At 40.2% G+C, this 16,666-nt stretch overlaps 1 protein-coding gene across 4 annotated transcripts in view; it reads left to right on the top strand.

The window, feature by feature from the left end:
• LOC105919238 (protein wntless homolog) overlaps nt 1–10,426 on the top strand; it is a 49,935-nt gene extending 39,509 nt beyond the window's left edge. The window contains exons 10-16 of one of the 4 annotated variants that reach the window (XR_004931185.1): nt 2,257–2,340; nt 2,555–2,708; nt 5,936–5,988; nt 6,168–6,283; nt 6,415–6,492; nt 6,642–6,702; nt 10,066–10,123. Coding sequence is in view for 1 of the 4 variants with exons in the window: in XM_036137883.1 (XP_035993776.1) it covers nt 2,257–2,340; nt 2,555–2,708; nt 6,168–6,283; nt 6,415–6,492; nt 6,642–6,702; nt 10,066–10,226 (654 nt within the window). In the remaining 3 variants the exon portion in view is untranslated. Of the gene's footprint in view, nt 1–2,256; nt 2,341–2,554; nt 2,709–2,924; nt 3,145–5,935; nt 5,989–6,167; nt 6,284–6,414; nt 6,493–6,641; nt 6,703–10,065 lie in introns of those variants that run through there. The other 3 variants (XM_036137883.1, XR_004931186.1, XR_004931187.1) reach the window with 3 other exon arrangements.
• Nucleotides 10,427–16,666: the final 6,240 nt, after the last annotated feature.

Here is a 16,666-nt window from a genome sequence, read left to right as displayed (position 1 = left end):
GGATGTAGAAAAGGTTTAAAGGTACAGTCTGCAATTTTTCTGGAAATGTAAACAAGTCCCTTTTTGAATAACTGCAGGATTTAAAGCACTTCAGAGCAACATCTGATAGACCAACTTTTTATTAAAAGATTGTGATCAACTGTATGAATGTAGCTATACAAATAAACATTCCTTACCGGCACCATGTGGTAGCAGAAGTCTATTACAGCCAGGTTCTGTTAGAAACCAGATTATTCTGTCAACAACTCATAGTCACAACAACAATTTAAATTCACAGAAGTACTAAAAGTTGTGACTCGAGTGTAGTTAGCATGGCGCTAAATTAGTAACTAACCTGAAAACCTGACTTGCATTCCGCCTTGTAAAATCTGTAAGATCCGTAAATGGAGATGAACCAATAGATCACGCAGATTGGATCAGTCAAACATTCCTGATTGTTAATCATGTGTGATGGGCAGGATAAATAATGAAAAATTAGAAATGTGTGTGTGTGTGTGTGTGTGTGTGTGTGTGTGTGTGTGTGTGTGTACGTAAATAAAAAAAAACATAGAACTTGTCAAAATCTGAGTCGACAGGTTAGACCTCAAATTACAGCATTTATTACAAAGTAATGACCTACTTGAGGAGTTTTAGTCAGGCTTCAGAGCTCATCATAGCACTGAAACAGCTCTGGTGAAGGTCACCAATGATATTCTCATGGCCTCAGAAAATGGACTTGTCTATACTTGTCCGGTTAGATCTCAGTGCTGCATTTGACACACTTGATCACAATATTCTCCTACACAAACTTGAATATACTGTAGGGATTAAGGGGAAAGCATTAGGCTGGTTTAAATCTTATCTGTCAGACAGATTCCAGTTTGTTCATGTTAATAATAAATCTTCTTGACGACAAGTTTTGCGCGCGTGGGGGGGGGGGGTGCGTATCCATCACTGAGCTATATTATATCCATGTGTTTTTTTCCCCTGCCATTCACTATATGCACGTGCGAAAGCAACAACAAAGAACCGCGTGTTAACGTCAAATAAACATGCAAGCATATCGAGTTAGTTTTTTTTTTTTTTTTTTGGAATGTTGGGAAGGCGGTAGCGTGAGTTTGGCGAGGCAGCCGCCTCGCCAAGATAGCGTTGCGGGAAACCCTGGTATAAAGCCCTTAATAATCAAGCTCCATCATATATCAGAGCTCTGATTACCCCGTATGTTCCTAACAGAGCACTTCGCTCTCAGACTGCAGGTCTGCTGGTGGTTCCTAGAGTCTCTAAAAGTAGAATGGGAGGCAGATCCTTTAGCTATCAGGCTCCTCTCCTGTGGAACCAACTCCCAGTTTTGGTCCGTGAGGCAGACACCCTGTCTACTTTTAAGACTAATCTTAAAACTTTCCTATTTGACAAAGCTTATAGTCAGAGTGGCTCATGTTACCCTGAGCTACCTCTATAGTTATGCTGCTATAGGCTTAGGCTACTGGAGGACATCAGGGTCTGTTTCTCTCACTCTGCTGAGTTCTACTGTTCTGCAGTTTAGCATTGCATTGAAATGACTTTTGTCATTTCAGCTTTTAACTTTTTGCTCTCTCTCTCTTTTTTTCATAGTGGGTACACCTGGTCTGACGTTCTGTTAGCTGTGACATCATCCAGGGAAGACAGATCACCCGCTATTACCATCTAATGTAGAACAGATTACTGGATCAATGTGTGCTTCTGTGCTTTTTTGTCTCTCTTGTTTTGTCTCTGCTCTGTCTTCTCTAACCCCCAGTCAGTCGAGGCAGATGACCGTTCATACTGAGCCTGGTTCTGCTGGAGGTTTTCCTTCCCGTTAATGGGGAGTTTTTCTTTCCGCTGTCGCTTCATGCTTGCTCAGTATGAGGGATTGCTGCAAAGCCATGGACAATGCAGACGACTCTCCCTGTGGCTCTACGCTTCTCCAGGAGTGAATGCTGCTTGTCAAGACTTGATGCAATCAACTGGTTCCCTTATATATAAAATTTTTGACCAATCTGTATAATATGATTGAATTTGATTTTGTAAAGTGCCTTGAGATGACATGTTTTATGAATTGGCGCTATCTAAATAAAATTGAATTGAAAATTGAATTGATTTGAATACAATGCATAAAGAATTGCCCCTGCCTTGAAAACCGGTAAATGCTTCCTGAGCGCCTCAATATTGACTTGGCCAGATGATCCGATGCATGGTACTGGAATGCAGTTTGTTAACGAGCTCTAATGTGATCCTCCCATTTCTTTCCTCCATTTGTAGGGTCTGATTTTCAGGTTCAAATTCCTCATGCTGGTCACTTTAACCTGTGCAGCCATGACCATCATCTTCTTCATCATCAGCCAGGTGAGCCTTGGTGGTACCGCAAACAATCTGACCGTTTGACTGAAGCCTTCTGGGTTTCTGGCTCGTGTGAAGAACCTTGACAAAGACCATCTGTGTAATACTGTGTGAAACACCAGATAAATTCCTTCTCCCTCTGAAGTATATCTGCAGACCTGGCAGCGACGTCTAAATGGTTCAAGAGGAAATGATCCTGAAAGAAATTGTTTGATTGCAGGTGAACAAGGGTCACTGGCACTGGGGGGATCACATGGTGCACGTGAACAGCGCCTTCTTCACTGGCATCTATGGAATGTGGAACCTGTACGTCTTTGCCATCATGTTCCTGTATGCGCCTTCTCACAAACGTTACGGAGACGAACAATCGAATGGTAAGTGTATTGCTGCTAACTACATGCTCCTAACTTTAAAAAGGAGTTGGATTAATGGCTAAATTCTGTTAGGTTACCCAGCAGGTTCTTGTTGAAGGCCCAGCTGAAATAATATTTACTTCACTGTGTGAAAGTATCAATGCTTTACTCTAACGTGGAGAGAGAGTTTGTCCTCTGCACTAAAGCTGCACATTATTAACCCGGCAACTTTTTAAGGATTGGTGGTGACTGAGAAGAATCCAGATTCCCAGGGGAAAGAAGGCTCTCTGTAGCCTGAGACAGGGATTCTAATGGACACAAGGCTTGCTTCCAGGCAGGAAGGAAAACAGTGAGGAGAGGGAGGGGAGGAGTACATGGAAGTAATGAAAACCATTCATTACTTCTGAGGTCTGAAGTTGTGAAATCGTTCCCTGAAGTCTGTCTGGCACCAGATGAGGTGAGGGTGTGTTCTCTACAAATTCTACTCATGTTTGAGTGAGCTGGAAGTGTTTATGCAAATGGAATCCTCATATGTAGGATGTTATTGCCAGAAGCATTTCAAAAAGGGGTAGCTGCTGAATGCTCATCCAGCACCATGCAGAAACTAAACATACCCTTAACTTTTTCACATTTTGCTATGTTACACTTGCATACTTTATGAGGGATTTTTTTTTCAAAATAATTTAGAGCAAAAGAAATGTGGAGTGCATCTGTGTACAGCTGTCAACCAACACCGTGCATAGTATTTTCCGTCTAGTTCAGGGGTTAAAGTTCTCCGTCGCTGCGACGGATTTCCGTTATTTGGAAAATTAGCGCAAAAAGTTCCGTCTAGACTTTTTATTCAAGGTTTTAAACAGAAGCTGCGCTCAACCAATGAAATCTGGCAGAGCTGGAGCATTAGCCAATCAGAGAGTAAGGCGGGTCTTTGCAAAGCGGACATCTGCCATCTGAGATTTATCGTGTTCATCATTTTAACTTTTGAAAAGAGCGTCTCAAACTGGCCACAGATGCATAAATGAAAGTAGCGGTGGTCAAAGGATTCTTTGGATTTAATGCGAACCAGGAAGTCAGAAAGTTCAGCAGATTAAACATCTGACAACAACTTCCCTCGGTAAGTGTCTGTCTGCTCTTGCAGTTAATTAATGAGTTATTTCCACCTGTGGCCATGTCATCTGTCACTGTTTATTCCCTCGCTTTCAGTAATTTAGCTGATAAACACAGTGACCAACCAGGGATCTCCTCACGATTCACTGTTACGTTTTATTTAAAACTTAAAGAAGAGTAACGCGCTAGCTCAGGTTAATTAGGCATGACGCAAAATTAACTGCGGTCAAGTGAGCCCTCACTTGTTTTTGTTGGTCACGCAAACACTAAGGATTACGGCAAAGACGGCTTAGAGTACTGTTCAAAATAAAAGCAGCATGTTAGCCGTGTATCGACCACGTGTTTTTAGACATATTTACATCAGTTATATGAAATATTTTTCTATGCTTTATGTGACATTTTATGTGACATTCTTTAGCCTCAAAAAATACTAAAACAACTTATTTATTTTACAGCTGACTACTTTAACTTACAGATGACAGATGATGATCTATTATTCATCTGTTATTCATCAAAGTCCATCTACATGATTTTGGCAGCGATGAGGTTATGCATTTGTGCCCGGGGGGGCGTGGTGGGGGCCTTCGGCCTCAGGGTGCCTGCTGACTGCTGGAGAGTGCTTGGTGGGTGGGGGGGGGTTGTTCCTGTCTTGGTGTAGGGTTGGGGGTCCGGTGGTGTTGCATGGCTCGGTGCACCCCAGCTTGCAGCATGACATTTCATTGGGCAATTGCCGTACCGCGACGTTGCGCTGTGTGGTGTAGCAGAGCGGTAGGGATGGTTGCATCCCAGCTGGTGCTGTCTGGGTATGCTCTTGCCAGTTTCTTTGAAGGTGGAGCTTTTCTGGAGCTCTGCCCCTGTTGGGGGTGGGGGGTAGGGGGTAGGGGGCTGGCTATCTGGGGTTCTAGTCTCCCCAGTGTCTGCCTTGACACCATGGGGAGCAGGTCTTTGGCTCCTCACAACCACTACTGAGCATTTTTTATGCATAAACTTTACATACACAAGCACTCTCTCAAACACACACAGGTGCTTACAGATTCACTGCTATACTGATAAACCCTATAAATAGCTTTAGCTGTCACTAAATACATCTTGTATAAAATAATACTACGCACTTATCATTGATGATATCAAAGGTGTTGCTTGTTTTTACCTGTGGTACTTTTGTCTGTTCTGTTGTTTTTTCTATATCTCTCTCTGCAAGTGTAGGGGCAGACTCCAAGGATGTTATCCTGTACCCTCTTTTTCCTCTAATTTTTCACTTTCTCTCACTTAAAACATGTTGCCTCGCTTTTCTCCATTCCTTTTTTTATTTTACCTTTCTGTTTGTGTCCACTGAATTTAAAATAATCCCAAAATATTGTCCAATCAAATTTTTTTTGCATCAAGCGAAGCACTATAGGGAAAGCAGTAATGATGCAGTTGTGAAAGTAAATCTGTTAGCCTCTCTATTGGCGACAGTCAAACAAACTGAGTCGCCGAGCGGCTGAATAGGGGAATTCTTATTGACGCGCTTGCTATTCAAAACTTCAGTCCAAGCTGCGGTTAAGATCCTTTTATTGTTGTTGATCTTGTAAACACCAGTTGCAATGCAGCATAAAAACAAATCCACAGGTTTAAGCCGTGATCAAAGGCAAAAAGAGAACAAAAAACGTTCAAAGCTTAAAGCGGTCATCAAAAACTAGACATCACCCACTCACTGCCGACACCACTTGATTAAAACTACGCCTATCCACCACATTCCGGCACCTAATTATTACATCATTACGCAGAAATAATTAAACATCCAACACCATATGCTAAGATATACATTATATCAGAACACTGAATGAGACATTACACATTCAAATAGTCCATAAACGTAATTTCCTCTTTGACTGACCTCTTTAGTCAGTCAGTCATAGGCCAGAGGTTACCAGCACTAATAAAGTCAGTCTGTGATGTTCATCTAGTAGTATTAAAGTCAAGTCAAAGGTTCATGTCAAACTAGGTCAAAAAAGGGTCATCTTCATTGGTCTGAACTCTCCTGAAGAAGGCATATCTTTGTGATGGGTCTGCATAAATGGCTGGTTGGAGTCTTAACCCAGACCTGGCGTACAAGCCCCTTTTTGTCTGATACAGTTTCTATGATTCTGCCAATGATCCAGGAACCACGAGGTGCAGACTCATCCACTATGAGGACCACGTCTCCAGGAACAAAGTAGCGTTTAATTTTCATCCATTCTTGGCTGAGTTACAACAATATTTAATTTCCCATCGGGAAATAGACTTCAAATAGACAAAATCTCGGCTCATGCCAACAGGCAAGCAAATGGGGCATTTTATCTGATGGAGAAAATGATCATTAGCTGATGTCTGTTACGTTCTCTTCCTTCCCAGCTGATTTCTGGTCTGCTCTGGGCGGCAAAAAAGAGTACCAGACCTCAAAGAGCCTGCAGAGCACAGCCAGACCCCCTCGTCTGTTCGGTTGTTCCAACAAAACCGGGAGACTCGTTGTAAGTTGTAAGTGAAGTGATGACAGCAGAAGTTCTTTGTTTTAATCCACAGAAGTTAAATATCAGTCAAATATATTGTATTACCAGGGTATAATATATTAGTCTGAGCATTCATTGCTACTGGCACTCAGGTGGAAGAGGTACCAGGAGACTTCACGCAGTCAGACCTGGCCACTGATGACGTCATGATCCTGGATGCCTGGGATCAGGCAAGATGAGCTTTTCTTCACACCTGAACTGTCATTTTAGCACTTATAGCTCTCCAGACTGTGCAGTCACAGCTTTGATTTGAGCATCAAACTTGGCCGTAGGCTGTCAGAATGAGTTGTTGCTAAATGTGTCTCTTTCCTCCCTGCAGCTCTTCCTTTGGGTTGGCAATGAGGCTAATGCGGAGGAAAGGAACGGAGCTCCCAAAATAGGTTGGTTACATTAGAGCTGTAAAGACGGAAAAAAACCCGGAGGGGATTGTCTTGTTAGGTGTTTTGACTTTAAAAATGGGTTTGAGTTCTCATAAATTTACATTAAATGTCCAAGAAGTGTGAAGAAAAAAGGCGCTTTTAACATTGCCAGAATTTTAAGTGCAGTGATTTTATCAGGTTTTTGTTTAATGTAAACTAAAATATGCAGAGGTGGCTGTGAGAGGTGCTGATTCCACATCCACTACACCTTAGATGGGGTTGCTGAGCTAACAGGTTCCTCTCCATAGCTCCTCTAGCCTCGTGAGACCATCCTGATCTCGCGAGGTTTCAAGGTTTCACTCGCAGATCAGTCTGGATACTCTCCGTTAAAGAAAATTTGGAGCCGTTCACCAAACGAACGTCCAATCAGCGTTGGCTTTGAGGCAGGTTGCGGTGTGACGCAACGGGAAGCGCGTCAGTTCAGTCTAAAGAACATGGCGGCTTCAGCCGATGAAACTAGCGTTAGCGCGGCTATCGAGCAAGTTTTATCGGAATTACAGAGTATTTATTTGCTGAGCTAACGAGCCTTTACCTGCAGCAGAAAGAGTAGCTTGGCTTGTGGTTGTGTTTTCGTCGTCGCTCGTAACAGAGCGACGACGAATCTGATTGGTTTATTTGGCCCGTCTATCACCAACATAGGCCAATCAGCTGACCAGTATTTTCGCCCCTTCCCAAAATTACTTCAACGGAAGGTTTCCAGATGGATATGCGGAGCAAATCTATCTGGCGGAGTCAGGTAATAGCTCCTCATGGTAACGTCCAAGATATTCCCTGGATAGAACGAATAATTAGGCTTTTTTTTTATTTGTCTTGGAAGTCAGCTCAGAGCTGAAGATGTTTTCACACTCAAGTTGAGCGCATCCTAGTTGCAAGTTAGAACACTATGAGATTTGTCTGTCCTCTTTGAAATAAAGGCCACTTGGCCTGAAAAAGGAATACACAATGGGATTCACCTCTTGTTTTTAGCACCAACTATTTTTAGCAAGACCAGCCAATAATGTACTTCTCTTCGTCTTAAAACAGGTTTTCAAATACATATTCTATAGGAATATGTGTCTCACTGGTTTACTGAGATAAAAATTTTTCAGCAACCTTCACTAAATCCTGTCGGCCATCTTGGATACCTAACGTGAATACCAAACTGAGGTTTCCCCTTTTGGCTCTCTTTTTACCCGGAACATGCCGTTTCCAAGTTCCCAGTCAGAAAACCTACAAAAACTCCCCCTGAAGTCAGAATCCAGTACTGTGTATGTGCAGGTAGAATATGCTGATTTAAAGGATTTATTACCTCAGTTTGTATCTCTTTAAAATAGTGGAACACATGGCGCTGTAAAATCTTTGTGAGCATGTGAACATTCTCAGTATATCCTGATGATGATTAGCCTGGTCCCACAAATCCTTTTACTCTGATTTCAAAACAACTAAAAGACATTAGGACAACATATGACATACATTTGCCCTTGAAAAACAACTGTGTCCTGCAAATGTGACATGATGTGCAAATATTTTAGTGCCTGTTTCCTATAAAAGCATTGAAACCTGGGTACAAATAGATATAAATGTCATAAATTAACTCCTAAATGAGACCTGTTCTTAGTATTAAGGCCACGCTATGAACTGAGGGTCTGTAGACCCTCAGTTCATAGTTTGGTTATATAACTTTACTTTATACCTTACAACCTCAGTTTGGCATTGTGGAGGTTTCTCAATCTTTTCTTCAGTGTTAGTATTTATTTAAATGTCTTCACACAATATATATTTTTTCATTAGGTTGTTTACTATTATGGGTGGACACATTTAGTTAACACCTTTTTGTTTATTTCAATCATTAATTTCTCTGTTTAGCTGAGTCTGAAGGACTGGCTGGGGGAGAGGACTGGTTGAAAGGCAAACTAGGAAGTGGAACAAACCATCAGGCTGCTGGAAGCAGGGGACTTGATGTTAAAGAATCTGCCTCTCTCTACTAACAGCATAACTGCTAAAACATCTGTGGTGTTAGATTGTTTTGTTTTGATAGTTGTGTTGTAGTGAAAATATGTTGGTTTGAATTAGTTCTCATCTCCCACCCCATTGTGGTAGGTCAGTTTTTGGTTTGTCATCCTGAGTTAGGTATGCCTTAGTTAATTTATTTTGGGCCCATTTTCTTATATTTTTGAGATTTGATGTTTAAAGTCTTTTGTGAACAGTTTTTGGAAAAATAAATAGAAAATACTTTTTAATATATGCCTCTGTCCTTGTGCCTTACTGGTCAGACCGTCACAGGTGTCTTTATTTTATTTATTTATTATTTATCTCCAATCCAGTTTACCTTAGGTGGACCAGAGCAAAGAAAAAAACACAGACGTCTACCATCTTTAAACAACTCCCGTGACATGACCATCACACCTGTATACATGAGCTGTTTTAGGAACTTTTAAACTATTGTCACAATTCAGATGCAAGTTTAATTACAAAGAGGCAGATTACTATTTAAACATAAAAATCGAAGTAGAAGGCAGTGTACCACCAATTATCTTCTCGTGGGAGTTATTCTAAGAAAGGAACATGTAAAGTGGTTCTGGTCAAAGTATCTACAACCGGGGTCACCAACATGGTGCCTGGAGGCACCAGGTAGCCCCCAAGGACCACATGTGGTGCCCTCAAGCCTGTTCAAAAAATAGCAAGACCCTCAAATGAGCTTTAAATGCTATTTGATTCAGTTGTTCTTCCTTTTTAATGAATAGATTTAATAGCATTAAAACATGTTTTTATTACATGAAGTTAAGGTGAACTCTGACTCTTTAGTTCAAAGGTCAGTACTGGTAGCCCTTCGTATGACACAGTACCAATGAAGTAGCTCTCGGTTTCAAAAAGGTTGGTGATCCCTACTCTACAAAATACAAAAGTTGAGGCAGTGTAAAGACCAATAAAATAGTGTTCACCTAAACCAGCATTGATTCAAGATCACTAAGTTACTCTGCCCAGAAATGCTTAATATGTTCCGTTCTACGTGTTTCAACTAGGCAGATCATTGGTGGTGTACCTCCTGCTACCTCCATTTCCTGTATAAATAATTGGCACTATTTGTGTAATTGTCCTTCTTAGAATATCTATTAGCTAAGCTAATCTTAGCTGTTATTAGTAACAGCTAAGCTGATTTATGCTGAATAAAGACCCCAGCAGAGTTATCTACTGCTAGTAGAATATTATTAGCTCATATCTTTTTCACAGAAGCTCAATTCAGGATCCTTAACTATCCCTTTATGTTCCCTATATTAAAAGTATATTGTGTGCAAAGTGTTGCTTTAAAACTGTCTCTTTCTCTTTTCACTTCTTGTCACACAGCCAAAGACTACGTGGACTCAGATCCATCTGGTCGCAGAGGACTGCCCATCACCACCATCAAACAGGGGGCAGAACCTCCTACTTTCACTGGCTGGTTCCAAGCTTGGGATCCAAAGATGTGGGACAAGGATCCGCTGGACAGAATCCGGGCCCATTTCTGAACACAAAGCTCCAGCCTTATCTTTTGCACTCTGGCTCTTTACCTATCAGCGCTTCATGTTGCAGTTTAATTCCTGCTTAATTCAAATACCTAAGTGCCAATCGCAATGTTACTACAGTTATCAGGTTGAATGGCGTCGCCATGGTTCCTTCATCTTTCAATAATACCTACAAAGAACCTCAGGTAACTAGAAAAGCAAAAGGGAAAAAAACAGCAAGTTTGCCACGTTTCTATCTCATAGCCCTGCATATGTCAATCGATAAACTGTTGAATTTCCTGCTTGTGAATTTGTGGACGTGTAACATGGTGGCCAAATAAGTGATATCAATGAATGAATGATGATGAAAGAATTTATTTCATATGTTTTGTGACAGTTTGTATTCAGAAGTTTAAAAAGTATTTTTTGTATCGTTTATGAATTTATTTTATATTAATACATAACCTCACTGTATTCATTTATAATATTCACTACAGTCACAGGCTATGATTTTAAGAAAAATAAAGATCCACTTAAATGTGAATCATTTTGTCCAGTGAGTCTATTCGGATGTTATTCTAGGATATTGACCAAAGTACTAGCAGATAGGATTGAGTCTGTTATAAGTAATATAATACATCCTGACCAAACAGGATTTGTTGCTGGTTAACAACTTCCCAGTAATCCCCGTCGCCTTTTTAATGTGATATACACTGCTGATGATAACATTGATCAAGAGATTGTAATATCCCTAGATGCCCACAAAGCCTTTGATAGAATAGAGTATCTTAATTTGTTTAACATCCTTGAGAGATTGGGATTTGGTCCTAAATTTTGTTCGTGGATTGAGTTAATATATGCGAATCCCCAAGATATGGTAAGAACAAATAACATAATATTTGACCCATTCCCTCTGTTTCGGGGGAACAAGAGCAGGGGTGTCCTCTGTCACCCATGCTCTTTGATGTGACAATCGAGCCTCTTCCAATAATGTTGAGGAATGCTGCTGAACTGGGGAGAATACGCAGGGGGATGCAAAATCATAAACTTTCGCTATAGGCTGACGACCTTCTCCTTTTCCTGTCACATCCTGCCACAAGCATTTCGGTGGCTCTCATTATTGAAAACTTCGGGAGGGTTTCGGGTTATAAAATTAATCAAAAAAAGTGTTTTTCCCAATTAATGAACAGTCGAGGAGACTATCATTCCAGGCCTATACTTTTACAACCATGAAAGACAAATTCACATATTTAGGTGTTACGGTAACAAGCAAATATAAAGATTTATTTAAGCATTTAATTTTAAAGTAACTGCGGATAAGGCGAAATCAGATATGGAAAGGTGGTCATCTCTCCCAATATCATTGGCAGGTAAGATAAACTCTCAAAATGATCGTAATGCCAAAGTTCCTGTTCTTTTTTTCAGACTATATAAATTTTTATTTTTACATATTTTTTTTTTAAATTAAATAAATGTACATCTACCTTTATATGAAAAAAAAAAAAAAACAGTCCCCCGGATAAGAAGAGAGTTTCTAGAGAGACAGAGAGAGGAGGGGGGCCTAGCCCTACCAAATTATATGCATTATTACAGGGCAGCAAATCTACATAAGTTGCTATTTTGGGTCTCGCAGTTAGATGATGAGGAAACCCCAGTATGGGTACATATGGAAAGATATGCATCTAGCCCAATATCCCTGCGTTCCCTGATTTGTACCCCTCTACCCCTAAGCAAGCACCTTTACACTAATAACTGTTGTATGAAACTATATCAAAATCTGGGTCCAATTCAGAACTCATTTTAAAAACAGAAATGCCTCCTGTCTGCTCCCGTTTATGGCAATCAGCTGTTCCCTCCAGCTCTGGGGGGAACAGCATTTAAGGTATGGTATAGAGCTGGGGTGGAATCTGTTAAAAATCTGGTTAAAGATGGTGTACTTATGTCTGCTGCTCAGCTGGAAAAGGAATATGGAATCCCCTTAAAAACTAATTACTTCAGATACTTTCAGATTCGAGATTTTTGAAAAGACATTCTCATCTCTTGAATCACCACAGAGTGGGTGGATAGATTGGCTATTGGACATGAATCTGACTACTAAGGGGTCGGTTTAAATGCTCTATGTAAATATGTAAATAAATAATATAAGGGAGGCTTTCCCATCCTTTGCCTACATAAAACGGAAATGGGAGGAAGAATTAGAGCTGGACATAGCAAATAATGAATGGAGGTGGGCAGTAGAACACATACATTCTTCGTCTGTATGTGTTAGACATGGACTAACACAGTTTAAAGTGGTACATCGACTTCGTTTCACGAGGGACGACAATTTACCAGGGACCTGATCCGACTTGCCCTAGATGTAAACATGTTCCAGCCAACACATCTCAAATGTTCTGGTCTCTCCCCAGGCTCAAAGAATTCTGGATCAAAATCTTCAAAACATTTTCATCCATTTACAAGAAAAATATTGAACCCTTTCCTTTGGTAGCCATTTTTGGTGTGGCATCGGGGGAAACAGAATTAGCGACTGTCTAAAGGAAAGCAATGGCATTTTCTTCATTGTTGGCCCACACTGTGGGCAACATGCCCTGTGACGGACTGGTGACCTGTCCTGGGTGTTGCCAGTCCATCTCTTGCCCGTTGACTGGATGGATAGCTTTACTGCTTCAAACAGATGTAGGGGAACTTCCCATTACTCTCAACACTCATATCTGAGACCAGTGCAGTGTCACAGGTTGGGGATTGAGAAGCTAGAACGCAGGTGGGAATGCAAATACAAGTCGATTTAACAGAGGGAGCAAAAGGTCCAGAATTCAAGGCAGGATAGGATAACAGAACCGGACCTAAAGAGTACTCTGAAGAAATGGGGAGGAAAGGAACCAGGGAAGTCTGACAATTAGACAAAGAAACCAATGAGAATGAGGAGAGTGTTTGTGAGAGGGAACTGCAGGTGAGAGGGGCGGAGAAACCAATGGAATTAAGGAAACCTAAAGAAGACAGAACAATTCAGTGGAAAAAACAGATGGAAAAACAAAATGTACACCCAAACACTGTCGTCACGATAGGTATATTTTATATGGAGGTACGCCAACATGTCAGGAAGCTAACAAATCATGCCGATTTTGATCATGTTTTAAGTATCAGCTATCAACTTTAACGTGACCATACTTAGCAGATGTCAGCGGCACAGAGTTGCTGTGCAGACGGCCTGTGTCAGTGAAACTTTATTGTCATTATGTAAAGTATTTCTGACATTTTGGTAAGACACAGGCTCAGAATTCACACAGATTTCCACATAACACACAGACATAAACAAGACTTAATGTTCAAATAGTTGAATACACAGACAACACCTCATGAGAAGCTAAAAGTGTCCAAATAATCAGATTAGAGTCAAATGTTTGAGTCCAAAAAAGACATATACCAGTCACTTTACAGACGATGTAACTTACTGTGCTATTGCATGAACATGTCAGACAAAACATTTCCTAAGTGGTTAAAAACTGCAAATAGTCAACATTTTGAATTATCAAGTTAAAAAACTGCAATTTCCATCTATGAATAGAGCTTTGCTTTTCTCACAGAATTCAGATATCAAAATTGCATATTAATTATTAAGATTGTCATAATTGAGGCTACTTTAAAAGTCGCTCAGAGGTCTAATAGCAAATAATAAAAAAAGAATACCGTAATTGCGTTAACTTTCAATTAAACAATTATACTCATTGAAATCAGACAAAAGAAAATGTTTATAATTTTATTAATATGTTAAGTCCTAATTTAATGCTTCTATTATAGTTGAATAAATTCAACTGCTTGAGGAGGAGTGGCAACTATCTTTCAGTCTGATTTATTAATTAGTCCCAGGCCAACTAATAATTACAGTTCTTTTGAACATTTAACCCTCAGTTTCTCTCATCCAAACTGCAAAGCAATAAAACCTCTTCTGTTTGTTGTTTTGTATCGTCCACCAGGCCCTTACACTCAGTTTTTGGATGAGTTGTCAGATTTCTTATCTGATTTGGTGTTAAATACTGACAAGGTTATTATAGTGGGTGATTTTAACATCCATGTTGACACTGAATGTGATAACCTTAGTGTAGCCTTTAAAACTATCCTAGATTCAATTGGTTTTGCTCAAAATGTGCATGAACCGACGCACTCTCGGCTTTATACTTTAGACCTTGTTCTGACATATGGCATTGATTGTAAAGAATTAACAGTATTTCCTCACAACCCTGTCCTATCTGATCATTTTTTAATAACATTTGAGTTTAATCTAACTGAGTTCTCCACCCCCAAAAGAGGGTTCCATTATAGTAGATTTTTATCGGATAATGCTGTATCAAAACTTAAAGAGTCTGTCCCCTTTTTAATATCCTCAGTATTGCAGAAATGCCCTGTAGATGGCAGCATTGCTGTTTCTTCCCATTCACAAATCGATACCTATGCTAACAATGTGACTTCCTCATTGCGTTCTGCATTAGACAATGTAGCTCCCTTGATCACAATATTCTCCTACAAAGACTTGAACATACTGTAGGGATTAAGGGGAAAGCATTAGGCTGGTTTAAATCTTATCTGTCAGACAGATTCCAATTTGTTCATGTTAATAATAAATCTTCCTCAAACTCTAGGGTCACCTGTGGAGTACCACAGGGTTCAGTCCTTGGACCAATTCTCTTTACTATATCTATGCTTCCAATAGGCAAAATTGTCAGACAGCATGGGATTAATTTCCACTGTTATGCTGATGATACTCAGCTATATTTATCCATAAATCCTGATGAATCCAATCAGTTACTTCGACTGCAGTCATGTCTTGATGACATCAAAAGCTGGATGACTTTAAATTTCCTGCATCTAAATTCTGACAAGACCGAAGTTGTAATCTTTGGGCCAGAGTCCTCAAAAAATAAACTTCTTAACCAATCACTTAATCTGGGTGGCATTAACTTGGCCTCTGGTAATAAAGTAAAAAATCTTGGTGTTATTTTTGACCAAGACATGTCATTTAAATCCCATATTAAACAGGTTTCCAGAGTTTCCTTTTTTCACCTCCGGAATATCGCCAAAATTAGAAACATTCTGTCCAGGAGTGATGCTGAAAAACTGGTCCATGCATTTGTTACTTCAAGGCTGGACTATTGTAATTCTTTACTATCAGGAAGTCCACAAAATGCAGTTCAAAGCCTTCAGCTGATCCAAAATGCTGCAGCAAGAGTTCTGATGAAAATCAACAAGAGGGATCATATTTCTCCAATTTTAGCTTCCCTTCATTGACTTCCTGTTAAATCAAGAATAGAATTTAAAATTCTTCTTCTAACGTATAAAGCCCTTAATAATCAAGCTCCATCATATATCAGAGCTCTGATTACCCCGTATGTTCCTGGTAGAGCACTTCGCTCTCAGACTGCAGGTCTGCTGGTGGTTCCTAGAGTCTCTAGAAGTAGAATGGGAGGCAGATCCTTTAGCTATCAGGCTCCTCTCCTGTGGAACCAACTCCCAGTTTTGGTCCGTGAGGCAGACACCCTGTCTACTTTTAAGACTAGGCTTAAAACTTTTCTTTTTGACAAAAATTATAACTAGTGGCTCATGTTACTCTGAGCTACCTTTATAGTTTTACTGCTATAGGCTTAGGCTACTGGAGTATATCAGGATCTAATTTTCTCACTCTATTGAGTTCTACTGTTCCTCAATTATGCATTATGTGTTGTCATTTCTGCTTTAACTTTCTGTTCTCTCTCTTTTCTCTTCATAGTAGGTACACCTGGTCTGGCGTTCTGTTAACTGTGACATCATCCAGAGAAGACGGCTCACCCGCTACTACCATCTAATGTAGAACAGATTACTAGATCAATGTGTGCTTCTGTGCTTTTTGTTTCTCTTGTTGTGTCTCTGTTCTGTCTTCTGTAACCCCAGTCGGTCGAGGCAGATGACCGTTCATACTGAGCCCGGTTCTGCCGGAGGTTTTTCCTTCCCGCTAATGGGTGGTTTTTCTTCCCACTGTCGCTTCATGCTTGCTCAGTATGAGGGATTGCAGCAAAGCCATGTACAATGCAGATGACTCTTCCTGTGGCTCTACGCTTCCCCAGGAGTGAATGCTGCTTGTCGGGACTTTGATGCAATCAACTGGTTTCCCTTATATAGGACATTTTTGACCAATCTGTATAATCTGACCCAATCTGTATAATATGATTGAACTTGACTTTGTAAAGTGCCTTGAGATGACATGTTTCATGATTTGGCGCTATATAAATAAAATTGAATTGAATTGAATTGCTTGTGTCTGTCCTCTGGTCACATTTGATGCACAATTTAACTGTTTGTATATAAATAATGTAAAACACAAGCAACCTGTATATTGGAAAAAGCTTTTAAAGATGGCCTCTTCTTTCCAATTTTTTCTACTTGCCATTGAAACCATGCCCACCTGTCGGGAGCGAGCCAGCCTAAAAGAGTAA

The sequence above is a fragment of the Fundulus heteroclitus genome, chromosome 6 (genome assembly GCF_011125445.2).
Source record: "Fundulus heteroclitus isolate FHET01 chromosome 6, MU-UCD_Fhet_4.1, whole genome shotgun sequence".
Classification (NCBI taxonomy): Eukaryota; Metazoa; Chordata; class Actinopteri; order Cyprinodontiformes; family Fundulidae; genus Fundulus; species Fundulus heteroclitus.
Note: the sequence above shows the minus strand (reverse complement) of the source record. Positions and strands in the feature narration are given on the sequence as shown.